The following is a 27,626-nucleotide window of genomic DNA, read 5'->3' as shown; positions in this document are numbered from 1 at the left end:
CAGTATCTGTGGAGAGAGAAACAGTTTTGACATTTCGAGTCCTCCCAACTCTTCATCAGAGGCAAAGAACCTTCTTTGAAGTTGTTTGTTGGACATATTCCTGTTCTTGACTGAAGGAATTGGTTCCATACCGGGATATGCATCCAAAGACCCCGTGCCTGGTCCCAAGTGACTACTGTGCATTTGGAAATGTTGACAGTGAGTGTTGGCAGACTGTAGGGCAGGGGAGAGTCACGATAGGACTGATCGCAGCCTCACCCATACTCTCACAAAGTGTATCTTCGTGAGCAATCAGTGGTAGACACCTCAGTTGATGTGTAACCCACTAATATTGAAGACTATTGTACCATCATCAATGGCCCCCTGTGAAAAAGAGAAGCGGAAACATGCTTGGGCCCGTAACCCAGAGGCCAATGGATCGAAACCATGCTCTGCCACTTACCAACAGAAAGCATGTTGAAGTTGTACAGCAGCTCACCTAGATTTTATTTGCACCAAATTAGTATCCGAATCCAGTCAGATCTGGATATTTGCCCCAAGAATGAAGCAGACAGTGTTACAACATTGTGAAGTTCCACGTAAACAAATTGGCAAACTTTCAATCGACTCGCTGAGGGAAACAGACATCTGCTGCGGTGTGTGAGTATTGGGCGTCATGGTGGCACAGTGGTTAGCACTGCTGCCTCACTGAGCCGAGGACCCGGGTTCGATTCCGGCCTCGGGTCACTGTCCGTGTGCACTTTCTCCCCGTGTTTGCATGGGTCTCACCCCCACAACCCAAAGAGATGTGCAGGGTAGGTGGATTGGCCACGCTAAATTGCCCCTTAATTGGAAAAAAATTAATTGGGTACTCTAAATTTATTTTTAAAAAGCCCAATAGCCCCCAAGCTAAGGCGATGTAAAATAAACCTGGATTAGCCACATCCATTTAATTTTTTAAAAATAAATGGAATTACCCAATTATTTTTTGTCTCATTAAGGGGCAATTTATTGTGGCCAATCCACCTACCCTGCACATCTTTGGGTTGTGGGGGTGAGACCCACGCAGACATGGGGAGAATGTGCAAAATCCACACGGACAGTGACCCAGGGCCGGGATTGAGCCTGGGTCCTCGACGCCGTGCGGCAACAGTGTTAACCACTGTGCCACCGTGCTGCCCCCCATCCACATAGCTGAGCTACTACATACACACTGGTGAAACTCACTGAGCTATCAGGAAACTCAGAATCATCTTTCATTGCTTTGCAGAATAATAATCCGATAGCTAACCCTGGCTGCAGGCCCAGTAACCAGATGACACAGATATGTGGTGACTGGCAAAACAACCAGGCCCAAGAGAAGGAGACGTTTTTTAAGCATGAGTTGACTTAATCTGGAATGTGGTGTCTGAAAGGGTGAGGCAAATAGATTGAATAATAACTTGGATACTTGGAATTGGATAAGTACTTGCAAAGGGAAAAATTAACCTGGCAATCGTGGGACTCAGGGCACTGATCTGATGGACCGAATGGCTTCCTTCTGTGCGGCAACGCTTTATAATTCAAAGTCGTGTTTCATCGTTTAAAAATAAAAACTTTGCAGTTTGAATATAAAATTCCACCGCAAATTAAATTTTCTTTTATTTACAATAACGTCTATTTTCTGTCTGCAATTCATTTCACGTCGGTAGAAATCATTCTTCCCCGAAGTGGATTGCAGCTCACGCTGGGAAATTTACAGAGTTGGTAAGCAGGTTTCATGCCCGTTCTCTTTTTGGAAACACTCATCAAATCACCGCACACAACGAAACGACAGAGATGGTTATTCATCTGCCTTCTCTGCGGAATGTGTCCAAACAGGTTTCCTCTTTTGGATAAAGGAGAGGATTCCTTCCTGGCCGTCCTTCAGTGTTAGGTTGTCCACCATGACCTGGGCGGCGATTTGGTAGGCCTCATTTCGGTTTCGGGCCATCTGTTTGTAAAATGTGGCTTTTCCCAGCGCCATGACGGACCTGCTGGTTTCGCATATCTTGCCGGCGATTTTCATGGTCACCTCGTCCAGCTTGTCCTCGGGCACCACTCTGCTGACCAGCCCGTGCAGCAGCGCGTCGTGAGCGGAAATTGGCTCTCCCGTGAACAGCATTTCTAAGGTGACCTGTGGCGAATAGAGTTTCCGTATTTGCATTAAAAGAAAACTGAGCAAAGGGATACGTTTCCGCCCCGATTTTGTTTTACGTTGACACAGAGCTGGAGTATTTCATAGAATTTCATAGAATTTACAGTGCAGAAGGAGGCCATTTGGCCCATCGAGTCTGCACTGGCTCTTGGAAAGAGCACCCTACCCAAGGTCAGCACCTCCACCCCATCACCATAACCCAGCAACCCCACCCAACACTAAGGGCAATTTTGAACATGAAGGGCAATTTATCATTGCCAATCCACCTAACCTGCACATCTTTGGACTGTGGGAGGAAACCGGAGCACCCGGAGGGAACCCACGCACACGGGGAGGATGTGCAGATTTCACACAGACAGTGACCCAAGCCAGAATCGAACCTGGGACCCTGGAGCTGTGAAGCGATTGTGCTATCCACAATGCTACCGTACTTTTTATCATTTTTCTCTTGGATTGGGGAGGATCGGGGGCAGGAAGACTACAACAGGAAATCATTTCTCAGAGGGAAAGAAAAGATCAACCTGAATCGGAATGTGTGGGTTCAAGTCCCACTCCAGGGCTTGAGCCCAGAAATCAAGTTTGACACTCCAGGGCAGTACTGAGGGAGTGCTGCACTGTCGGACGTGCCACGCTTTGGATGAGGCATTCATGGTAGCGCAGTGGTCAGCACTGTTGATTCACAGCGCCAGGGTCCCAGGTTCGATTCCCGGCTTGGACCACTGTCTGTGCGGAGTCTGCACGTTCTCCCCGTGTCTGCGTGGGTTTCCTCCGGGTGCTCCGGTTTCCTACCACAAGTCCAGAAAGACGTGCTTGTTAGGTGAATTGGACATTCTGAATTCCCCCTCTGTGTACCTGAGCTGGCGCCAGAGTGTGGGGACTAGGGGCTTTTCACAGGAACTTCATTGCAGTGTTAATGTGAGCCTACGGGGCCTCACGGTAGCATGGTGGTTAGCATGAATGCTTCACAGCTCCAGGGTCCCAGGTTCGATTCCCGGCTGGGTCACTGTCTGTGTGGAGTCTGCACGTCCTCCCCGTGTGTGCGTGGGTTTCCTCCGGGTGCTCCGGTTTCCTCCCACAGTCCAAAGATGTGCGGGTTAGGTGGATTGGCCATGTTAAATTGCCCGTAGTGTAAAAGGTTAATGGGGGGGATTGTTGGGTTAGGGGTATGTGGGTTTAAGTGGGGTGATCATTGCTCGGCACAACATCGAGGGCCGAAGGGCCTGTTCTGTGCTGTACTGTTCTATGTTCTATGAAATGAAATGAAATGAAAATCGCTTATTGTCACGAGTAGGCTTCAATGAAGTTACTGTGAAAAGCCCCTAGTCGCCACATTCCGGCGCCTGTTCGGGGAGGCTGTTACGGGAATCGAACCGTGCTGCTGGCCTGCCTTGGTCTGCTTTCAAAGCCAGCGATTAGCCCTGTGAGCTAAACAGCCCCTATGTTCTACTTGTGACACTAATAAAGATTATTATAATTATTATAAACTGAGGGCCTGTGTGCTCTCTGAGGCGGACATAAAACCTTCCACGGCATTGTTTTGGAGAAGGACAGAGGTGTTACCCCAATATACCAACCAATATGTATCCCTCAATAAACATCGATAAAAGAAAGCAGATTCTCTGCTCATTATCACATTGATGTTTGTAGCGGTCAATTATATTTTTATTATATTTAAAATTCTAAAACTGTTACCGGTCATGGGGCGCACGTTCTGTGATTCTGCCCAATTATTTTCTGAAAACGTTAAAGTGGACTTGGTTATAGGTCTCTAAGAACGTGCAAAAGAAGCAGATTTAGATTTAGGGGCTGGTTTAGCACACTGGGCTAAATAGCTGGCTTTTAAAGCCGACCAAGCAGGCCAGCAGTGCGGGTTCAATTCCCGTACTAGCCTCCCCGAACAGGTGCCGGAATGTGGCGACTAGGGGCTTTTCACAGTAACTTCACTGAAGCCTACTCGTGACAATAAGCGATTTTTATTTTTCATTTCATTTCATTTAGAGTGTTTGCGGGATTGAAGGAAGCTTTAATTTTGATTGAAAACACTGAGCACGCCTATAAGAGCACTCTTCTAGCTTTTGCAATATGCACGACAGTGGTTAGCACTGTTGCTTCGCAGCGCCAGGGTCCCAGGTCCGATTCCCGGCTGGGTCACTGTCTGTGCGGAGTCTGCACGTTCTCCCCGTGTCTGCGTGGGTTTCCTCCGGGTGCTCCCGTTTCCTCCCCCAGCCCAAAGACGTGCTTCTTAGGTCTCTAAGAACTAGCAAAAGAAGCAAATTTAGAGTGATTGTGGGATTGTAGGAAGCTTTAATTTTGACTTCTACAAACATCAATGTGATAATGAGCAGAGAATCTGCTTTCTTTTATCGATGTATAATTGGACATTCTGAATCCACCCTCTGTGTACCCGAACAGGCGCCGGAATGTGGCAACTAGGGGCTTTTCACAGTAACTTCATTGCAGTGTTAATGTAAGCCTACTTGTGACAATAATAAAGATGAAAATTATATGCCGACAACAGCACAAACACATAGCGGTGAAATTTAACCCAGCTGAAATGATGCCGAGACGTACCTTTCGAGGAAGAGACCGCCCCACTGCGACAGCTGGTGTGGAACAGAAGAGTCCCACGTTGACTCCTGGAGTGGAAAACTTTGACTTGTCCGACACCACGGCAACGTCGCAACTGGCAACCAGCTGGCAGCCAGCAGCTGTGGCCAAACCGTTAACCTTCGCAATGACTGGCACCGGTATATCCTGAAGCAGGGTCATGACCTACAAGTTATGAAAAGTGTGAGAGGCAGAGCTAACCTGGTGACATTTCATTTGACTGCTCCTGATTATTCACGGTCATATAGGACACAGGAAGGTCGGACGTAGGAGCAGGATCGGCAATTTTGCCCTTTGAGCCTGCTCCACCATTCGATAAGATCATGGCCGATCTGGATGTAATACCAACTCTGCTTTCCTCTCCGTCCCAACAACAACCCTCGACTCCCTTGACAATCAAAAGGCCTTTAAGGACCCAGCCGCCACTGCCCTCTGGGGAAAAACATTCCACATGTTAATGGCCCTGAAAGGGAGAACAAAATTCTCCTCATCTCTATTAAAAAAGAACCTTGTATTCTTAAACAGTGTCCCATAGTTCTCGTCTCCCCCGCAAGAGGAAATATCCTTCTGGAATCCACCCTCTCGAGTTCCCTCAGGATTTTACATGCTTCAATGAGATCACCTCCCATTTTCCAAACCACAAATTGTTTTAGATCCAACCTTCATCAGAAAAGCCCTTCAACCCAGGAATGAGTCAAGTGAACCTTACCTGAACTGCTTCTAACCCAATGATATCCTTTTTCAACAAAGGAGAACAAAACTGCTCACAGTACTCCGGATGTGGACTCACTAAGGCCCGTTACAGCATTAGTAAAACTTCCCTGCTTTTATATTCCGTTCCCCTTGCAATAAACACCAACGTTCCTTCCTGACCACTTGCTGTACCTGCAGACTAACTTTTTGAGAGTCGTGCATCAGGACACCCGATCCCTCTGTACCTCCGAGTTCTTCAATCTCTCGCCGTTTCAATAACATTCTGTTTCCTATTCTTTAACTCCTTACCCCTTTCTTGAGCCTTTGTAGCAACTTTCTCCCATCCTGAATGACTTGTCGCCAGAAGGGTTATTGCCTATTTCACAAGCACCCTTGCCCTCTAGTATCGCTCCAAAGTGACCATTCTTCACTTGGGCATCTACACCGAGAATGCCACAAGGTAATTTGACCACGCGGGAATCATATGGCGGGGACCCCCCCCCCCCCCCCCCCCCGCAACCTTCCAACCTCCCCCCCCTCCCCCCGGTAATTCTCCAAACCCCCCCCCCCCCGCCGCCGATTGCGGCGTTCCTACTGTTTGCACCCTTCTCTGCCCAGGAATGTGTCACAGGGCCCGCCTTCGTCGGGATTGGTGATCCCGTCGGCAGGAACGGGCGGAAAATCCCTCCCACTGTCCTATTGAGACAGAGAAGGCCCTGAGGGAATTGACAAGGTGGGCGTTGAGGGGAGGTTTCCTCTTGTCAGACTGTCTGGAACCGGGAGACACAGTTTTAAAATGAGGGGTCTCCCATTTAATGCTTTACTTTTTTTCCAATTAAGGGGCAATTTAGCGTGGCCAATCCACCTACCCTGCACATCTTTGGGTTGTGGGTGTGACACCCACGCAGACACGGGGAGAATGTGCAAATTCCACACGGACAGTGACCTGGAGCCGGGATCGAACCTGGGACCTCAGCGTCGCAGGCAGCAGTGCTAACCACTGCGCCACCGTGCCGCCCCTGGATCTCCCATTCAAGTCAGAAATGAGGAGGAATGTTTTCTCTCAGAGGGTCATTAGTCTGTGAAACTCCTGAAGACCGAATTAGAATGATTCTTGACTGACAAGTGAGTCAAAGGATTTGGAGGCAGACAGGGAAGTAGAGACCCCAGTCAGATCATGATCTTATCAAACGGTGGGGCTGGATCGAGGGGCCGAATGGCCATATCCTGTTCCTAATTGGTATGCTCGTCTGCACGGTTGAGCCTGATCCTGTCCGCTGTACCGCTCCGCTTGATGGTTCAACCTCTCACTCCTTTACAACACTAAGCCAATGGTTAAGGCAATGAAAGGTTGAGTCATGTCTTGTATGTTGTTTATTGCCAGACGAGATCTCGGGTCAGATTCTCCGGCCCCCCAGCCGTGTGTGCCTCGGCATCGTGCCGTTGGCTGGTGGCGGGATTCTGTCTTCCTGCTGCCTGTCAATGGGATTTCCCATTGAAACCCACGCCACGCCGCCAGGAAACCCCTGGGCGGGGTGTGCTGCCGATGGAAAACGTGAATCGCAACAGATGGAGAATTCCCGCCCTGACTAATAAACCATGAATATATTCATTCTCATACTTTATGCCATTGTGTCCATCACTTCTATATATTACTTTACCTAAACTAACTTACCCAATTTCATTCGCTTCACCATTGGTGGCCATGCTATTGCGTGCTAAAGTTCCCTCTCTAAACCTCTCCACCTCCTTCTTGAAGACGCTCTTTAAACACACCTCAATATCTCCTTTTGTGATACATGTTAAACTTTTGTTGCATAGTCTTTGCACTGCCCTTGTTCTGTAGAGGCGTTATATAAATGCAAGCTCCTGTCGTTACTCAATACATCAATTATAAATTGATCAGCTTACTTCAGTGCAGACTGCGAAGACCTCGGCATGGTGATCCCATCCTTGAGCAGACGTCAGTTCCTTGAGATCATGTCCAGATGAGAATACCGGCCCTTCAGCTGCCCACATGAATCACACAGGATAAGCCTCAAATGGAAATAGGACACTAATATTGCATTTAGTATAAATGAAAATATTTCTAGCGATCGCTCATATTAACACGTTCTCTTGCTCAGCACCAATTTATTGTTTTCTCCTTCCTGTACCCTAGAGCAGAGGGCATGGAGAGCGAGAGAGAGAGAGAGAGTGATAGAGAGAGAGCCTATTCCCAGGTCTCCCACAGATATGTAACGGTGAGGGAGACCATTCAGCCCATCAAGCTCATCCTTCCTCAGCGGAACCCAAACAGGCTCAGTCGCATTATGACTATTTAACTGGGGAGTGATCCAGCGACATGGGACAGAACCTTTCTGGAGTCAGACCTATGGATAGGTTGCTGGGAATGCATCCCTGGGATTCCGAGCAGCCATTTAATGCTCTGAGCAACGCGAATGGGCTGGAGGTGACATGCCCGCCCCTCGCTCAGAATGACTGGCTGGGAGCTCCGTAAGACCCAGCAGTCCCACCCAATCCACACAGCTGAGCAGAAGAAACCCGGAGCAGAAGCACCCGCTGATTTCCCACTTGGGGCTAATCACTGCACCTTGGTCGTTGCGGTGGATGGGACGAACCATCTAATGCGGCTAAAGGCAGCTATTGAATTTGGCTTCATTCTGGTTTCCCTGGCCAGGTTGCACACCTTACCCCATGGGCTTGACCTGAGATCTAAGTCGATCTGTTGGGCCTTATTAAACTTGGTAATACAGAACTGAATATTACTGAAAAGAGAGACGTGTTGCCGAAGCTTTTCACCTTGCACTCACCTGAACAAACACAAGTGTGGTATTACCATAACCGTCAGTACTGCAAGGGTTAATGAAGTGTCGACAGTAGCCACTAGAGGGAGCTACAGTTACAACTATATAAGACAGCAATGCTGAGCCTTGTGGGAGTGTGCAGGGGTTAGCTTGTGAGAGTCTGAAGTACAGAGAGTGTAAGTGAGAGCAGATCATAGTTTAAACCAGTAGTGAGATTAGCTGTAGATGAGTGTAGTTTAGATGTTATTAATCAACTGTGTATTCTTTAGGAGTACGTGTCAAATCCAAGTTAGTAGTCTTAATAAATTTATAGCTTTGTTTAAGTTCAAGCAATTTTCTGGTCTTTGTGAACACTATGCCAACCATCCTGAAATAAGCAACACAACAAGGATGCCAAATGTCAAACAATTACAACAATTTGTACCGCATGAGAAAAGGGTGGTGATTGGTTGGCATGCCGACTCTGATTCGCCAAGATGTTGCTAGGGAGAAAGCAACAGGAAACTATAGGCTCCCCAAACCCCCAGGTAATTCAAAGAAGATACAAGGCTTGAGCATATTCCTTTTGCTTGCAGCATACGGGTCCTGGGTATGAATGTAAGTCACTTCTAGCAAGGGTAAATGTGCCACATTAGGAGCTTGACTGATTATCTTAAATTGGTTGTTATTAACTTGTTTAGTAAATCTTAAACCGAGCCTCGAATTACCTGAAATCACGATAACTCGGAGGTCATTGCTCTCTGCTTCATGGAGGAGGTCAGTACGCAGAGATTCTAACATGGTCAGTGATAGAGCATTCCGCTTCTTTGGGTTATTCAGAATGATGGTCCTAAACAGAAGACAAACTATTTTCCAGCAGATAAAGTTAGGTGGCAGTTACCCGTACAGCATTTACTGAGATATATGTAATTTTTCATTCACCTTGTGTAAAAGTCAATCCTAGTTTCCACGGGCTCAAAGTTCAAAAGTTTCAGAACGAAAGTGTAATCCTGGAGACGGTAATGATTTAATTTCATTGTAAATGTATAAATTATAATGATAATGTATACTGGTAAGTAAATGTTTAAAATGTTCCGATGTTTAAAATTTGTATTTTCTTATTCAAATTATTAAAGTAATCAAATTAGGAATGATAATTAACATGATTTTCTGAAGCATTTTATTTTGTTTCATTGGGACAGCCATTTTTATAAACCTAAGTCAAGCCTACATGTCAACATCTCAAATACATTACCCGTGTAAAAAACATTTGGCCTCAAAAGTTTAACTTTTGCACGAATCTATGCCATTGGCAGTATGTCACGCTTGTTATACAACCTGCCAATTTTCACCTTGTTGCTATCGACTAACAATCAGACACGTTCTACAGTGGGAAGGTGACGTCCTCTGCCATCTCTGGCTCAGTTTCGTAGCACTCGCACCTCGGACCGATTTCAAGGTTCTGGATCCAAGACCCACTCCAGGGCTTGAACGCCTGCAGTTGAAGGTTGGTACCCCAGTGCAGTACTGATGGAACACCCCACTGTTAAAGACACTGTCCTTCAGATGGGATGTTAAACTGAGGCCCTATATGTTCATTCAGATGGGTGTAAAATTATGCTAAATCATAATGCTCATTTGGAGAGCCGGTGCGGACATCATGGGCCAAATGGCCTCCTTCAACGTGATAAAAATACTGCGATCGGTATTGCCTGGGTGCTGCGAATTAAAATTAATATTCTTGTTTTTTTAATTCATTGTAGGGGATGCGGGCGTCCAGCATTTATTGCCCATCCCTAATTGCCCTCGAGAATGTTAGCTGCCTTCTTGAACCGCTGCTGTCCCTGAGGTGTAGGTACACCCACAGTGCTGTTAGGAAGGGAGTTCCAGGATTTTGTCCCAGCGACAGTGAAGGAACGGCGATATATTTCGAAGTCAGGGTAGTGAGTGACTTGGAGGGGAACCTCCAGGTGGTGGGGTTCCCATGTGTCTGCTGCTCTGGTCCTTCTAGATGGTAATGGTCATGGGTTTGGAAGGTGCTGCGTAAGGAGCTTTGGTGAGATCATTTAGTGTATCTTGTAGATGGTACACACTGTTGCCACAGTACGTCAGTGATGGAGGGAGTGAATGTTTATGGATGAACAATCAAGCGGGCTGCTTTGTCCTGGATGGTGTCGAGCATCTTGAGTGTTGTTGGAGCCGCACTCATCCAGGCAAGTGGGGAGTATTCCTTGTAGATGGTGGACGGGCTTTGGGGATTCAGGAGGTGAGCTACTCGCTGAAGGATTCCTAGCCTGAGCTGTTCTTGTAGCACTATATTGTATTTATATGGCTGGTCCAGTTTCTGAATGTGTTTAACATTATCCTCTAAATGATTAGGCCTTGACTAAATACCATTGGTCTGAAATTGCACAGTCCATTATTACTCCTCCCTCCTCAGGCCGTTGACAACGGTGGACTCCGATTGGATTGGTCCATGATTATGTTTGACAAAGTATTGCAGTGGTTTTCCATTGCCTTCTGCAGTCCAGCTAACCAGGGAATGCTCCCGTTCTTTATCCTATGGGAAGGATGATCGGCCTGTTTGGTCACACTATGAACACACCTTCAGTGGCCATCAAGTCCTGAAGTGGGATTTGAACCCAGAACTCTGGCCCAGAGGTGAGAACGCTAGCCGCTGTGTCACATGACCGCCTCCGCAATTACTAATCAATGAATGCTGTTTCAATGTAGGGGTGAAACATCCAGTGATGTGGAGATGCCGGCGTGGGACTGGGGTGTGCACAGTAAGAAGTCTTACAACACCAGGTTAAAGTCCAACAGGTTTGTTTCAAACATTAGCTTTCGGAACACTGCTCCTTCGTCAGGTGAAAGTGTTAACCTGGTGTTGTCAGACTTCTTACTATAAAAACAGTGGACAGGGGAACTTCACATAAGTAAATTCTCCTGTGACTTGTCGGAGATGGGAGAGTCGTGAGAGGCCAGGGAATTTGGAGGGCTGGGGAGAAATGGTCAGAGTTCCACTGCTTGAGTTGTCTAAGCTGAGAGACAGATCACTGCTTTACAGTAATTGCCCACTTGATGGCCCTAAATGGCGGCTGGGCGGGGAGACAGGTCCACTGGCCTTCCCGTCAAGAATTTAAATTGAACTGGTCATTCTGATTAAATGCCCCCCCCCCAATCAAATTTGTCAAGGAGGAGTGCACAAGATTCTGAATGTTGGTTGATATGTATCCAGAGTTCCATCACTCACCACCGCATGGCAGCCAGCTTCCCAAACAACTATGTCTCAGTCCATAGCACATTGCATGATCTGAGAAATAGATTGGATGAGGCTCCATCATCGGGTCTAAAAGTGTGATTACTTCAAACCCTCGGTACCGCAAGACACAGTGACATATGATTGAAAAAAAAATTAAAGGTTTGAAGAAGACTTTTTAAAGAGGAAAGGTAGTGCCGAGGCAAAGACGTTCACGAAAGGAGGTCTGGAGGGTTCAACTGGAATTTAGTCGACAAAATAAATCTGGCATAAAGGGCAAATTAAGCCTTCGTCATAGAAAGCCCAACTTGTTCACGAAGACACACCATTGGGGATTTGTGCCAGAATTGGGACAGTTGCCCTTCAGATCAATCAAACGGGGTCAAAATTGTAGCACTCCCTCCCTGACAGCACAGTGGGTGTACGTACCTGCACCGGACGGACTGCAGCGGGTTCAAGAAGGCAGCTCACCATCACCTTCTCCAGTAAACTGCAGTAAATTAAAACTGAATCAATTCTGAGTCAACACCAACCTGATCCCGTCCTTCTGCGTTCTAACAGTCAGTCGCTCACATTTGGCCGCAGCCGCCTCACTGGCAAAGCGGGTTTGGCCGTGAGCAGGAGCTACGATTTTCACCGTGTGCCACCCCTGCAAAAGCTGAGGCCTGGGTCTCGCCAAGCCTCTGATTTTCCCGAAACATCTTCCAGCAGCAGACAAACACCCCATGGTGCATCCAGGACACTTCGGTTCATACAGTACACCGGTCCCAACACAACCCGAAACTCAGATTTAAAGTTCCACCTCTGTTCCACTCCAACCGTGGGATTGCTGACTTATTGCTTACCCTTTTCCCCCTGATGAATGAAATGAAAATGAAAATTGCTTGTTGTCACGAGTAGACTTCACTGAAGTTACTGTGAAAAGCCCCTAGTCGCCACATTCCGGCGCCTGTTCGGGGAATCGAACCATACTGCTGGCCTGCTTTCAAAGCCAGCGATTTAGCCCAGTGTGCTAAACAGCCCCTGTACATAAATGCAAGCTGCTGTCGTTACTCAATACATCAATTATAAATTGATGTATATTATAAATACAATCAATTATAAACAACGCAGAATGTTGTTCAATTGTAAATTATTATCTTTTTTGTTTAACCTGCTCTAATAATACCTGAGTCGGTAAAAATGGCTATTTTATTTAAATGGGTTTCCCCTGTGTTTTTATTTTTTTTCCACCTTTTTTCCACACTTCTGCAAATGTTGATGCTGGTGATGTTTAAAACCCTTTAGTATCGTGAGCCACGCCACAGGTCAACTGGCTAACTCTCACCTCTGCACCAGAAGCTTGTGGGACTTGAGCACAACTCACTTTCCAGTAGGGCAGCACGGTGGTACAGTGGTTAGCACTGCTGCCTCACAGCGCCGAGGACCCGTGTTCGATCCCGACCCTGGGTCGCTGTCCGTGTGGAGTTTGCACATTCTTCCCATGTCTGCATGGGTTTCGCCCCCACAACCCAAAGATATGCAGGGTAGGTGGATTGGTCATGATAAATTACCCCTTCATTGAAAATAAAAATTGGATACTCTAAATATTTTTAAAAACCTGATGGTCCCGTGCGATACCCCAACTTTCAGATGAGACATTCAACCAAGGTCTGTTTTACCTCTCGGCTCTATTCAAGAGGAGCGGAGGATATTTCCCGGCCGTCTTAGACAATCTTTATTCCTCAAGCAACGGTTCCAAAACAGACAATCGTTTGTGGGAGTTTGCAAATTGCTGCAGTGTTTCCGACACTACGACAGCAGTTCAGCTTTTTAAAAAGATACTCATTTTGACAGCAAACTGCTTTGAGACTTCTGGAGCTCACAAAAGGCTCGATATAAAAATGAAAGTCTTTCTTTCTCCCAACTGGGGGTGGTGGAACATTTGGACTCTGGGTTGCAGAAGGCAAAAGAGGCACAGTCTCACCCACCCCTCCTCTCTCACACCCAATGGGTATGAGTGACCCCTGGCAGAAGTGCAGGCTGTGGGGATGAAGACAGGATTGGCCGTGATGCCTACGGGGTTGCCAACTTTGGTTGGTTATATTCCTGGAGGTTATGGTCCCTCAATCCGGTACCTGGCCCAGTCGAGTAGCCTTCACCTTTGACGTTATTTAGTTTAATTAGGGCGGCACGGTAGCACAGTGTTGCTTCACAGCACCAGGGAGCCGTGTTCGATTCCCGGCTTGGGTCACTGTCTGTGCGGAGTCTGCACGTTCTCCCTGTGTCTGCGTGTGTTTCCTCCGGGTGCTCCGGTTTTCCTCCCGCAAGTCATGAAAGACGTGCTGTTAGGTGAATTGGACATTCTGAATTCTCCCTCAGTGTACCCAAACAGGCGCCGGGATGTGGTGACTGGGGGCTTTTCACAGTAACTTCATTGCAGTGTTAATTTAAGCCGAGTTGTGGCAATAATAATGATTACATTATATTATTATAATTGGCAAAGTTGTTAGAAGGATCCCCCCCCTCAAAAAAAATGTCTTTAATGACCCTCGAGGTTGCTCACAGCAGTGTCCAGGGGAATTAATCTTCAATTTCTGGAGAGTTCAGGGACACCCTGGATAATTGTCAACCCGAGATGCCCACCACAGTCGAATTGCCAAGTGTGTGGTTGAGGGAGGCAGAGAGCTGGAGGCTGAGGTGGGTGTTTTAGAGGGTGTCGGGGTGTTTTAGAGGGTGTCGGGGTGTTTTAGAGGGTGTCGGGGTGTTGAGGGGGTGGCTGGGACCCCAGTGGGAGTGGACAGGGGTCTGGGAGCAGCAGCAGCAGCAGGAGGAGGAGTGGGCGGGGCCGCTCCGGCCGCTCCGTGTTTCCCCCCGGAGCCCCGATGCGGACGGACCTGCTCCGACTTCCGGTGAGCGGCGCGGCGCTGAGGGCCCGGCGGGAGGAGAGAGACCGGCACCGGGAGCGGCACCGGGAGAGAGCGGCGGCCCTGCCGCCCGCACCGCCGAACGGTGAGACCCCGCCACACAGCGCAGGAGCCGTGCTCCAGGTGCCGGTGCAATTTAGCGCCGGGCCTCAGCTCCGTCCCCCCCATCATACCCCCTCCCCCCCCATCATATCCCCTCCCCCCCCATCATATCCCCCTCCCCCCCCCATCATATCCCCCCCCCCCCCCCACCATCTCCCCCCCCCCCCCCCATCACATCCCCCCCCCCCCCCCATCATATCCCCCTCCCCCCCCCATCATATCCCCCTCCCCCCCCCATCATATCCCCCTCCCCCCCCATCATATCCCCCTCCCCCCCCATCATATCCCCCTCCCCCCCATCATATCCCCCTCCCCCCCATCATATCCCCCTCCCCCCCCATCATATCCCCCTCCCCCCCCATCATATCCCCCTCCCCCCCCATCATATCCCCTCCCCCCCCCATCATATCCCCTCCCCCCCCCATCATATCCCCCTCCCCCCCATCATATCCCCCTCCCCCCCCATCATATCCCCCTCCCCCCCCATCATATCCCCCTCCCCCCCCATCATATCCCCCTCCCCCCCCATCATATCCCCCTCCCCCCCCATCATATCCCCCTCCCCCCCCATCATATCCCCCTCCCCCCCCATCATATCCCCCTCCCCCCCCATCATATCCCCCTCCCCCCCATCATATCCCCCTCCCCCCCCATCATATCCCCCTCCCCCCCCATCATATCCCCCTCCCCCCCATCATATCCCCCTCCCCCCCATCATATCCCCCTCCCCCCCATCATATCCCCCTCCCCCCCATCATATCCCCCTCCCCCCATCATATCCCCCTCCCCCCATCATATCCCCTCCCCCCATCATATCCCCCTCCCCCCATCATATCCCCCTCCCCCCATCATATCCCCCTCCCCCCATCATATCCCCCTCCCCCCATCATATCCCCCTCCCCCCATCATATCCCCCTCCCCCCATCATATCCCCCTCCCCCCATCATATCCCCCTCCCCCCATCATATCCCCCTCCCCCCATCATATCCCCCTCCCCCCATCATATCCCCCTCCCCCCATCATATCCCCCTCCCCCCATCATATCCCCCTCTCCCACCCCATCATATCCCCCTCTCCCCCCCCATCATATCCCCCTCTCCCCCCCCCCATCATATCCCCCTCTCCCCCCCCCATCATATCCCCCTCTCCCCCCCCCATCATATCCCCCTCTCCCCCCCCATCATATCCCCCTCTCCCCCCCCATCATATCCCCCTCTCCCCCCCCATCATATCCCCCTCTCCCCCCACCATCATATCCCCCTCTCCCCCCCCCCCCATCATATCCCCCTCTCCCCCCCCCATCATATCCCCCTCTCCCCCCCCCAATCATATCCCCCTCTCCCCCCCCATCATATCCCCCTCTCCCCCCCCCATCATATCCCCCTCTCCCCCCCCATCATATCCCCCTCTCCCCCCCCCATCATATCCCCCTCTCCCCCCCCCATCATATCCCCCTCTCCCCCCCCCCATCATATCCCCCTCTCCCCCCCCCCATCATATCCCCCTCCCCCCCCCCCATCATATCCCCCTCTCCCCCCCCCATCATATCCCCCTCTCCCCCCCCCCCATCATACCCCCCTCCCCCCCCCCATCATATCCCCCTCTCCCCCCCCATCATATCCCCCTCTCCCCCGCCATCATATCCCCCTCTCCCCCGCCATCATATCCCCCTCTCCCCCCCCATCATATCCCCCTCTCCCCCCCCATCATATCCCCCTCTCTCCCCCCATCATATCCCCCTCTCCCCCCCCATCATATCCCCCTCCTCCCCCCCCCATCATATCCCCCTCCCCCCCCATCATATCCCCCTCCCCCCCATCATATCCCCCTCCCCCCCATCATATCCCCCTCCCCCCCATCATATCCCCCTCCCCCCATCATATCCCCCTCCCCCCATCATATCCCCCTCCCCCCCATCATATCCCCCTCCCCCCCATCATATCCCCCTCCCCCCCATCATATCCCCCTCCCCCCCCATCATATCCCCCTCCCCCCCCATCATATCCCCCTCCCCCCCCATCATATCCCCCTCCCCCCCCATCATATCCCCCTCCCCCCCATCATATCCCCCTCCCCCCATCATATCCCCCTCCCCCCCATCATATCCCCCTCCCCCCCATCATATCCCCCTCCCCCCCATCATATCCCCCTCCCCCCCATCATATCCCCCTCCCCCCCATCATATCCCCCTCCCCCCCCATCATATCCCCCTCCCCCCCCATCATATCCCCCTCCCCCCCATCATATCCCCCTCCCCCCCATCATATCCCCCTCCCCCCCATCATATCCCCCTCCCCCCCCATCATATCCCCCTCCCCCCCATCATATCCCCCTCCCCCCCCATCATATCCCCCTCCCCCCCCATCATATCCCCCTCCCCCCCCATCATATCCCCCTCCCCCCCATCATATCCCCCTCCCCCCCATCATATCCCCCTCCCCCCCATCATATCCCCCCTCCCCCCATCATATCCCCCTCCCCCCATCATATCCCCCTCCCCCCCATCATATCCCCCTCCCCCCCCATCATATCCCCCTCCCCCCCATCATATCCCCCTCCCCCCCATCATATCCCCCTCCCCCCCATCATATCCCCCTCCCACCCATCATATCCCCCTCCCCCCCCATCATATCCCCCTCCCCCATCATATCCCCCTCCCCCCCATCATATCCCCCTCCCCCCATCATATCCCCCTCCCCCCATCATATCCCCCTCCCCCCCATCATATCCCCCTCCCCCCATCATATCCCCCTCCCCCCCATCATATCCCCCTCCCCCCCATCATATCCCCCTCCCCCCCATCATATCCCCCGCCCCCCATCATATCCCCCTCCCCCCCATCATATCCCCCTCCCCCCCCCATCATATCCCCCTCCCCCCCATCATATCCCCCTCCCCCCCCATCATATCCCCCTCCCCCCCCATCATATCCTCCTCCCACTCCCCCCCCCATCATATCCTCCTCCCCCCCATCATATCCTCCTCCCCCCCCCATCATATCCCCTCCCCCCCCCCATCATATCCCCCTCCCCCCCCATCATATCCCCCTCCCCCCCCCATCATATCCCCACCCCCCCCCATCATATCCCCCACCCCCCCCATCATATCCCCCATCATATCACCCCCCCCATCATATCCCCCCCCCCCCCCATCATATCCCCCCCCCCCCCCCATCATATCCCCCTCCCCCCCATCATATCCCCCTCCCCCCCCATCATATCCCCCTCCCCCCCATCATATCCCCCTCCCCCCCATCATATCCCCCTCCCCCCCATCATATCCCCCTCCCCCCCATCATATCCCCCTCCCCCCCCATCATATCCCCCTCCCCCCCATCATATCCCCTCCCCCCCCCATCATATCCCCCCCCCCCCCCATCATATCCCCCCCATCATATCCCCCCCATCATATCATATCCCCCCCATCATATCCCCCCATCATATCCCCCCCCATCATATCCCCCCCCATCATATCACCCCCCCATCATATCACCCCCCATCATATCCCCCCCCATCATATCCCCCCCCATCATATCCCCCCCCATCATATCCCCCCCATCATATCCCCCCCCATCATATCCCCCCCCCCATCATATCCCCCCCATCATATCCCCCCCCATCATATCCCCCCCCATCATATCCCCCCCCATCATATCCCCCCCCATCATATCCCCCCCCCATCATATCCCCCCCCCTCATATCCCCCCCCATCATATCCCCCCCCATCATATCCCCCCCCATCATATCCCCCCCCATCATATCCCCCCCCATCATATTCCCCCCCATCATATCCCCCCCCATCATATCCCCCCCCATCATATCCCCCCCCCATCATATCCCCCCCCATCATATCCCCCCCATCATATCCCCCCCATCATATCCCCCCCATCATCTACCCCCCATCATCTACCCCCCATCATCTACCCCCATCATCTACCCCCATCATCTACCCCCATCATCTACCCCCATCATCTACCCCCCATCATCTACCCCCCATCATCTACCCCCCATCATCTACCCCCCATCATCTACCCCCCATCATCTACCCCCCATCATCTACCCCCCATCATCTGCCCCCCATCATCTGCCCCCCATCATCTGCCCCCCATCATCTGCCCCCCATCATCTGCCCCCCATCATCTGCCCCCCATCATCTGCCCCCCATCATCTGCCCCCCATCACCTGCCCCCCATCACCTGCCCCCATCATCTGCCCCCCATCATCTGCCCCCCATCATCTGCCCCCCATCATCTGCCCCCCATCATCTGCCCCCCATCATCTGCCCCCCATCATCTGCCCCCCATCATCTGCCCCCCATCATCTGCCCCCCATCATCTGCCCCCCATCATCTGCCCCCCATCATCTGCCCCCCATCATCTGCCCCCCATCATCTGCCCCCCATCATCTGCCCCCCATCATCTGCCCCCCATCATCTGCCCCCCATCATCTGCCCCCATCATCTGCCCCCCATCATCTGCCCCCATCATCTGCCCCCCATCATCTGCCCCCATCATCTGCCCCCCATCATCTGCCCCCATCATCTGCCCCCCATCATCTGCCCCCCCATCATCTGCCCCCCATCATCTGCCCCCCATCATCTGCCCCCCATCATCTGCCCCCCATCATCTGCCCCCCATCATCTGCCCCCATCACCTGCCCCCCATCATCTGCCCCCCATCATCTGCCCCCCATCATCTGCCCCCCATCATCTGCCCCCCATCATCTGCCCCCCATCATCTGCCCCCCATCATCTGCCCCCCATCATCTGCCCCCCATCAGCTGCCCCCCATCATCTGCCCCCCATCATCCTGCCCCCCATCATCTGCCCCCCATCATCCTGCCCCCCATCACCTGCCCCCCATCACCTGCCCCCCATCACCTGCCCCCCATCACCTGCCCCCCATCACCTGCCCCCCATCACCTGCCCCCCATCACCTGCCCCCCATCACCTGCCCCCCATCACCTGCCCCCCATCACCTGCCCCCCCATCACCTGCCCCCCATCACCTGCCCCCCATCACCTGCCCCCCATCACCTGCCCCCCATCACCTGCCCCCCATCACCTGCCCCCCATCACCTGCCCCCCATCACCTGCCCCCCATCACCTGCCCCCCCATCACCTGCCCCCCATCACCTGCCCCCCATCACCTGCCCCCCATCACCTGCCCCCCATCACCTGCCCCCCATCACCTGCCCCCCATCACCTGCCCCCCATCACCTGCCCCCCATCACCTGCCCCCCATCACCTGCCCCCCATCACCTGCCCCCCATCACCTGCCCCCCATCACCTGCCCCCCATCACCTGCCCCCCATCACCTGCCCCCCATCACCTGCCCCCCATCACCTGCCCCCCATCACCTGCCCCCCATCACCTGCCCCCCATCACCTGCCCCCCATCACCTGCCCCCCATCACCTGCCCCCCATCACCTGCCCCCCATCACCTGCCCCCCATCACCTGCCCCCCATCACCTGCCCCCCATCACCTGCCCCCCATCATCTGCCCCCCATCACCTGCCCCCCATCACCTGCCCCCCATCACCTGCCCCCCATCACCTGCCCCCCATCACCTGCCCCCCATCACCTGCCCCCCATCACCTGCCCCCCATCACCTGCCCCCCATCACCTGCCCCCCATCACCTGCCCCCCATCACCTGCCCCCCATCACCTGCCCCCCATCACCTGCCCCCCATCACCTGCCCCCCATCACCTGCCCCCCATCACCTGCCCCCCATCACCTGCCCCCCATCACCTGCCCCCCATCACCTGCCCCCCATCACCTGCCCCCCATCACCTGCCCCCCATCACCTGCCCCCCATCACCTGCCCCCCATCACCTGCCCCCCATCACCTGCCCCCCATCACCTGCCCCCCATCACCTGCCCCCCATCACCTGCCCCCCATCACCTGCCCCCCATCACCTGCCCCCATCACCTGCCCCCCATCACCTGCCCCCCATCACCTGCCCCCCATCACCTGCCCCCCATCACCTGCCCCCCATCACCTGCCCCCCATCACCTGCCCCCCATCACCTGCCCCCCATCACCTGCCCCCATCACCTGCCCCCCATCACCTGCCCCCCATCACCTGCCCCCCATCACCTGCCCCCCATCACCTGCCCCCCATCACCTGCCCCCCATCACCTGCCCCCCATCACCTGCCCCCCATCACCTGCCCCCCATCACCTGCCCCCCATCACCTGCCCCCCATCACCTGCCCCCCATCACCTGCCCCCCATCACCTGCCCCCCATCACCCTGCCCCCCATCACCTGCCCCCCATCACCTGCCCCCCATCACCTGCCCCCATCACCTGCCCCCCATCACCTGCCCCCCATCACCTGCCCCCCATCACCTGCCCCCCATCACCTGCCCCCCATCACCTGCCCCCCATCACCTGCCCCCCATCACCTGCCCCCATCACCTGCCCCCCATCACCTGCCCCCCATCACCTGCCCCCCATCACCTGCCCCCCATCACCTTCCCCCCATCACCTGCCCCCCATCACCTGCCCCCCATCAACCTGCCCCCCATCACCTGCCCCCCATCACCTGCCCCCCATCACCTGCCCCCCATCACCTGCCCCCCATCACCTGCCCCCCATCACCTGCCCCCCATCACCTGCCCCCCATCACCTGCCCCCCATCACCTGCCCCCCATCACCTGCCCCCCATCACCTGCCCCCCATCACCTGCCCCCCATCACCTGCCCCCCATCACCTGCCCCCATACCTGCCCCCCATCACCTGCCCCCCATCACCTGCCCCCCATCACCTGCCCCCCATCACCTGCCCCCCATCACCTGCCCCCCATCACCTGCCCCCCATCACCTGCCCCCCATCACCTGCCCCCCATCACCTGCCCCCCATCACCTGCCCCCCATCACCTGCCCCCCATCACCTGCCCCCCATCACCTGCCCCCCAGCACCTGCCCCCCATCACCTGCCCCCCATCACCTGCCCCCCATCACCTGCCCCCCATCACCTGCCCCCCATCACCTGCCCCCCATCACCTGCCCCCCATCACCTGCCCCCCATCACCTGCCCCCCATCACCTGCCCCCCATCACCTGCCCCCCATCACCTGCCCCCCATCACCTGCCCCCCATCACCTGCCCCCCATCACCTGCCCCCCATCACCTGCCCCCCATCACCTGCCCCCCATCACCTGCCCCCCATCACCTGCCCCCCATCACCTGCCCCCCATCACCTGCCCCCCATCACCTGCCCCCCATCACCTGCCCCCCATCACCTGCCCCCCATCACCTGCCCCCCCATCACCTGCCCCCATCACCTGCCCCCCATCACCTGCCCCCCATCACCTGCCCCCCATCACCTGCCCCCCATCACCTGCCCCCCATCACCTGCCCCCCATCACCTGCCCCCCCATCACCTGCCCCCCATCACCTGCCCCCCATCACCTGCCCCCCATCACCTGCCCCCCATCACCTGCCCCCCATCACCTGCCCCCCATCACCTGCCCCCCATCACCTGCCCCCCCATCACCCTGCCCCCCATCACCTGCCCCCCATCACCTGCCCCCCATCCACCTGCCCCCCCATCACCTGCCCCCCATCACCTGCCACCCATCACCTGCCCCCCATCACCTGCCCCCATCACCTGCCCACCATCACCTGCCCCCCATCACTGCCCCCATCACCTGCCCCCCATCACCTGCCCCCCATCACCTGCCCCCCATCACCTGCCCCCCATCACCTGCCCCCCATCACCTGCCCCCATCACCTGCCCCCCCCATCACCTGCCCCCCATCACCTGCCCCCATCACCTGCCCCCCATCACCTGCCCCACCATCACCTGCTCCCCCCATCACCTGCCCCCCCCATCACCTGCCCCCCATCACCCTGCCCCCCATCACCTGCCCCCCATCACCTGCCCCCCATCACCTGCCCCCCCCCCCATCACCTGCCCCCCCCATCACACTGCCCCCCATCACCTGCCCCCCATCACCTGCCCCCCCATCACCTGCCCTCCCCCCATCACCTGCCCCCCATCACCTGCCCCCCATCACCTGCCCCCCATCACCTGCCCCCCATCACCTGCCCCCCATCACCTGCCCCCCATCACCTGCCCCCCATCACCTGCCCCCCATCACCTGCCCCCCATCACCTGCCCCCCATCACCTGCCCCCCATCACCTGCCCCCCATCACCTGCCCCCCATCACCTGCCCCCATCACCTGCCCATCACCTGCCCCCCATCACCTGCCCCCCATCACCTGCCCCCATCACCTGCCCCCCATCACCTGCCCCCCCCATCACCTGCCCCCCATCACCTGCCCCCCATCACCTGCCCCCCATCACCTGCCCCCCATCACCTGCCCCCCATCACCTGCCCCCCATCACCTGCCCCCCATCACCTGCCCCCCATCACCTGCCCCCCATCACCTGCCCCCCATCACCTGCCCCCCATCACCTGCCCCCCATCACCTGCCCCCCATCACCTGCCCCCCATCACCTGCCCCCATCACCTGCCCCCATCACCTGCCCCCATCACCTGCCCCCCATCACCTGCCCCCCATCACCTGCCCCCATCACCTGCCCCCCATCACCTGCCCCCCATCACCTGCCCCCCATCACCTGCCCCCCATCACCTGCCCCCCATCACCTGCCCCCCCATCACCTGCCCCCCCATCACCGTCTCCCCCCATCACCGTCTCCCCCATCACCGTCTCCCCCATCACCGTCTCCCCCATCACCGTCTCCCCCATCACCGTCTCCCCCATCACCGTCTCCCCCATCACCGTCTCCCCCATCACCGTCTCCCCCATCACCGTCTCCCCCATCACCGTCTCCCCCATCACCGTCTCCCCCATCACCGTCTCCCCCATCACCGTCTCCCCCATCACCGTCTCCCCCATCACCGTCTCCCCCATCACCGTCTCCCCCATCACCGTCTCCCCCATCACCGTCTCCCCCATCACCGTCTCCCCCCATCACCGTCTCCCCCCATCATCTCTCCCCCCGTCCCATCATCTACCCCCCATCAACTCCCCACCCCCCATCTCCCCCCCCCCCCCCCCCATCATCTTCCCCACCCCCATCATCTCCCCCCCATCATCTCTGCCCCCCCTCCCCTGTCATTTCTTCTCTCCCATTATCCCGCCTTATGTCAACTGATGTATGTTCACTTGATAGATTCTGCCTGACTTTCTCGAAGCTTTTTGGTTTTTGGTTCCGGTTTCCAACATACCTAATATTTTTATTTCATGTTTTGAACATGTTGTCTTACCCTTCTGTTCTTTCTCCACCGGGAAACGGGCTCCTGCTGATTTGTGCTGCTTTTGTCTACATGACTAAATACCAACCCCAATAATTGAATTATTTCTTTCACACTGTATTGATCACTTGCAGTGGATTGCTCAAACACATTGGGGGATTTGAAATGTTGTCAAAGAGCTTCATCATTAATTGCTTGCTGACTGAATTTATAACTGGAACAAAATGTGATTTTATGTTCTGCTTGTCGCAGTTGTACAGAGAAAGCACAATGTCTCTCTATGATGACTTGGGTGTGGAAACCAGCGATTCAAAGACAGAGGGCTGGTCCAAAAACTTCAAACTCCTTCAGTCTCAGCTGCAAGTGAAGAAAGCGACACTTACTCAGACAAAGGTAATACTTTAATAAAAGCAAAAACTCGGCATGTCTGACAAAATCTGTGGAGAGAGAAACAGTTGATATTTTGAGTCCAATTTGTGTCGTCTTCGGTGCGTTTTTCTCAAGAAGAGTAATATTGTACTTGAAATGTTAACTCTTGTTTCTCACTGCACAGATGCTGCCAGACTGGCTGAAATTTTCCAGAATTTCTGTTTTCACACCAAGAGGCACCTTGCACAGGCTTTTCTATGTTGTGCATTTTGTTTGCCTGAGCAGATACCTGCTTCTGCATTTCAACTTTGACATTAGCCACTAAAGTGTGCTGAATCTTGCCTGGACATTTCATCTTTGTCTCATGGCCAATACCCACTGAACTTGATATGGTGTCATGGATGTGATTGCGATAAACTGGTATGACATGAAATTCTGTGTCTTTGTGGTGCGTGAAGCTACCAGTTGCTGCTGTTGTGCCCAGTCTTCATCCAGTACTTTGCCACAGAGTTCAGGGGAAAATGGAAAATTGATGAGCGGTTCAGGCAGAGTGCCCCGACTGCAATACCTGGAGGCTGGATAATCAAGGGAAGCGTTTTCGAGCTCCCCGTTTTATGGCAGAAGAAAACATGGTTGGTGGGTAGAGAGGAATGAAAATTATTCCAGAAAGCAAAATGATGGGCTGTTTTTGATGAACCGGTCCAAATGACTTTTGTCCTTAACTGGTTATTCACATATTTTATCATCCGAGGTCCTGGTTATGGTAGTGTTTATCAGCAGGAGATATGTCTCTGTCAATGTAATCTGGTGGAACTATTTATTAAAGATATTCGATTGGTACTTGCCATCTTTTGCTGTGGCACTGGTTCTAATTCATGTCTGCCATTGTTTTCAGACTCAGCGTTCAAAGCAGAGCACAGTTTTAGCTCCAGTAATAGACCTAAAGCGAGGCAGCTCTGGGGATGACAGACAGATCATTGACACGCCGCCTCATATAGCATCTGGTTTAAAGGTAAGAGCCTCCGTAAAGTCTAATGTGTGCCTTTTATCATTTTAAAATATTACATTTGTTGTTCCTTCCTCCGGCTGTTGACTCCTTGCTGGAAGTATGTTTGGAGTTGGTGTAGTACCACAGTTTGAAACAATCCTGCGACCTCTCCCAAGCGGCTGTAGGGAATACTGAGGCTACCACTGATTCAGTGGAGATGACTGAATAGCGATCGGAAATGGAAGTCCTCAGTGATAGCTCCTTTAATCTAGGCTCCAATGCCAGGCTTGGATCAAGCGACAGAGAGCGGGTGGATTACATCTTATTTCAAACAAAAGCAATGAATCATGTATTGGCTTTTCAGAATTGCCTCTTTATGGTTTACCTGTAAGCTATAGTTCTGGTTGCATCCATAGCGGATAATCTGAGGCTAAAAAGAAAACCACAAACACTGGAAATCAGCTATAATACAGAGCATTCTGGAAGTACAGGGGATGAGGCCATACATCCTGTGGTAGCGATAAGTATGAATACTGTGGGTGGGATCCTTCATAATAAATGTTTTGAACACTATTTTGATGTCTCACATTTTAGGTTTTAAAACATTTGTAAAAAGGAATTCTTGAAGGAAAATCAGTTGAATAATTAGGATGTGATCTCACTTTTACATAAGAATGAGGAACAGGAGTCAGCCATTCAGCCCCTCGAGCCCGCTCTGCCATTCAATACGATCATGGCTGATCTAACCTCGACCTCAACTCCACTTTCCAGGGGCAGCACGGTGGCCTAGTGGTTAGCACAACTGCCTCACGGCGCTGAGGTCCCAGGTTCGATCCCGGCTCTGGGTCACTGTCCGTGTGGAGTTTGCACATTCTCCCCGTGTCTGCGTGGGTTTCGCCCCCACAACCAAAAAATGTGCAGAGTAGGTGGATTGGCCATGCTAAATTGCCCCTTAATTGGAAAAAATAATTGGGTAATCTAAATTTAAAAAAAACCAAAAAACAAAACTCCACTTTCCTGTCCGTTCTCCATAACCCTTCAATCCATTACTAATTAAATATCTGTCTATCTCCTCAAATTTATCCCAGCACCCACCAAACTCTGGGGTAGTGAATTCCGCACCTTTTTCACGATCCTTTGAGAGAAGTCATTTCTCCTCATCTCTGTTTTAAAACTGTTAGCCCTTATCCTAAAACTGTGACCTCTCGTTCTAGATTGCTCCACGAGAGGAAGCGTCTGCACCACGTCTACTTTGTCAGTATCTTTTATCATCTTATATATCCAAATTAAATCTCCTCTCATTCTTCTAAACTCTAGAGAGTATCGGCCTAAACTGCTCAATCTCCCTTCATATGACAAACCCCTCATCTCTGGAATCAATCAAGTGAACCTCCTCTGACACAACTACATCCCTCCTGAAATACGGGGACCAAAACTGTACACAGTACTCCAGATGCGGTCTCACCAACGCCTTGTCTAGTTGCAGTAATACTTTCCTCATTTTATACTCTATTCCTTTTAGTATAAATGCCAAAATTCCATGTTGCAAGATATAAATATATTGATCCATATAGGTGATATCAGAATGATATGATTTAAATCTGATCCTGGTAGGTGAATTGAAATGCTCAATCAACATTATAATTTTTACCCAACTTTGTGTGGCCCTGAATTGAAGGCATGGTGACAGTGGTTAGCGCTGCTGCCTCACAGCGCCAGGGACCTGGGTTCGATTCTGACCTTGACTGTCAGTGTGGAGTTGGCACGTCCTTCCCGTGTCTGCGTGGGTTTCCTCTGGGTGCTCTGGTTTCATCCCACAGTCCAAAGATGTGCAGGTTAGGCGGATTGGCCACGCTGAATTGTCCCTTTGTGTCCAAAGATGTGTAGGTGAGGTGGGGTTACAGGGATAGGCGGCGTGCTCTTTCAGTGGATCGGTGCAGACCCGATGGATGAAATGGCCTCCTCCTGCACTGCAGGGATTCTATGAAGGTTGTGGCTCCAGCTCAGGATTGTGTTCAGCAAGCGCTGACCTTCCCCCATGGCTTATTCTTGATTAATTACCTAGACATTGGTGTACAGGGCACTGTTTTAAAATTTGCAGATGCTACGAAACTTGGAAGCATTGTGTATCATGAGGAAGATGGAGTGGAACTTCAAAAGGAGGAAGACAGTTTGGTGGAATGGGCGGACAAGTGGCAGATCGAATTTAATGTAGAGAAGTGATTCATTTTGGTAAGACGAACAGTGTACAATCCTAAAGCGGGGAACAGCAGAACCTGGGTGTAAATGTGCATAAATCATTGGGAGGTCAGCTTGAGAGCGGAAATAATAAAGGACATGGCACTTTGGCAGATAGAGAGAAACTGTTCCCATTGATAGAAGAATCGAGAACCAGAGGACACAGATTTAAGGTGATTAGCAAAAGAAGTAATGGTGACATGAGGTCAAAGGGCAGGTTCTGGAATGTACTGTTTGAGAGTGTAGTGGAGGCAAAATCTCTTTCAGAAGATAATTGGATAATTATCTATCTCAAGG

The 27,626-nt window shown here is 53.5% G+C and overlaps 2 protein-coding genes across 4 annotated transcripts in view; one reads left to right on the top strand and one right to left on the bottom strand.

The window, feature by feature from the left end:
- Nucleotides 1-1,595: 1,595 nt before the first annotated feature.
- echdc3 (enoyl CoA hydratase domain containing 3) lies at nucleotides 1,596-12,270 on the bottom strand. Of its 2 annotated transcripts, none has more exons than XM_038811908.1 (5): nucleotides 12,034-12,270; nucleotides 8,970-9,091; nucleotides 7,367-7,464; nucleotides 4,727-4,927; nucleotides 1,596-2,134 (listed from the first exon to the last, which is right to left on the bottom strand). In XM_038811908.1, the coding sequence occupies exons 1-5, from the start codon at nucleotides 12,225-12,227 to the stop codon at nucleotides 1,802-1,804; spliced, it is 948 nt and encodes a 315-aa protein (XP_038667836.1). In that variant the 5' UTR covers nucleotides 12,228-12,270; the 3' UTR covers nucleotides 1,596-1,801. The 2 variants fall into 2 exon arrangements, with proteins under 2 accessions (XP_038667836.1, XP_038667837.1); XM_038811909.1 differs by having other exon boundaries at nucleotides 11,930-12,148.
- Nucleotides 12,271-14,414: 2,144 nt separating this feature from the next.
- Nucleotides 14,415-27,626, top strand: part of rbm17 (RNA binding motif protein 17) — a 37,400-nt gene continuing 24,188 nt past the window's right edge. Inside the window, exons 1-3 of one of the 2 annotated variants that reach the window (XM_038811905.1) lie at nucleotides 14,415-14,491; nucleotides 23,987-24,127; nucleotides 24,999-25,115. In XM_038811905.1, coding sequence (XP_038667833.1) covers nucleotides 24,005-24,127; nucleotides 24,999-25,115 — 240 coding nt within the window. In that variant the 5' untranslated portion in view covers nucleotides 14,415-14,491; nucleotides 23,987-24,004. The remainder of the gene's footprint in view (nucleotides 14,492-23,986; nucleotides 24,128-24,998; nucleotides 25,116-27,626) is intronic. The other variant, XM_038811906.1, reaches the window with a different exon arrangement.

This window comes from Scyliorhinus canicula, chromosome 11 (assembly GCF_902713615.1).
Source record: "Scyliorhinus canicula chromosome 11, sScyCan1.1, whole genome shotgun sequence".
Classification (NCBI taxonomy): Eukaryota; Metazoa; Chordata; class Chondrichthyes; order Carcharhiniformes; family Scyliorhinidae; genus Scyliorhinus; species Scyliorhinus canicula.
The sequence above is the reverse complement of the archived record's forward strand: the minus strand, read 5'-3'. Positions and strand labels throughout refer to the sequence as shown.

Excerpts from the sequence above, each read along its gene's own strand:
- echdc3 (XM_038811908.1), bottom strand. The coding sequence starts at position 12,227 with ATGGGGTGTTTGTCTGCTGCTGGAAGATGTTTCGGGAAAATCAGAGGC. Across the intron at positions 9,092-12,033 it reads ACGCAGAAGGACGGGATCAG|GACCATCATTCTGAATAACC; the intron begins GTTGGTGTTGAC and ends TCTTCTGTTTAG. Across the intron at positions 7,465-8,969 it reads CCGAGTTATCGTGATTTCAG|CTGAAGGGCCGGTATTCTCA; the intron begins GTAATTCGAGGC and ends TCATGTGGGCAG.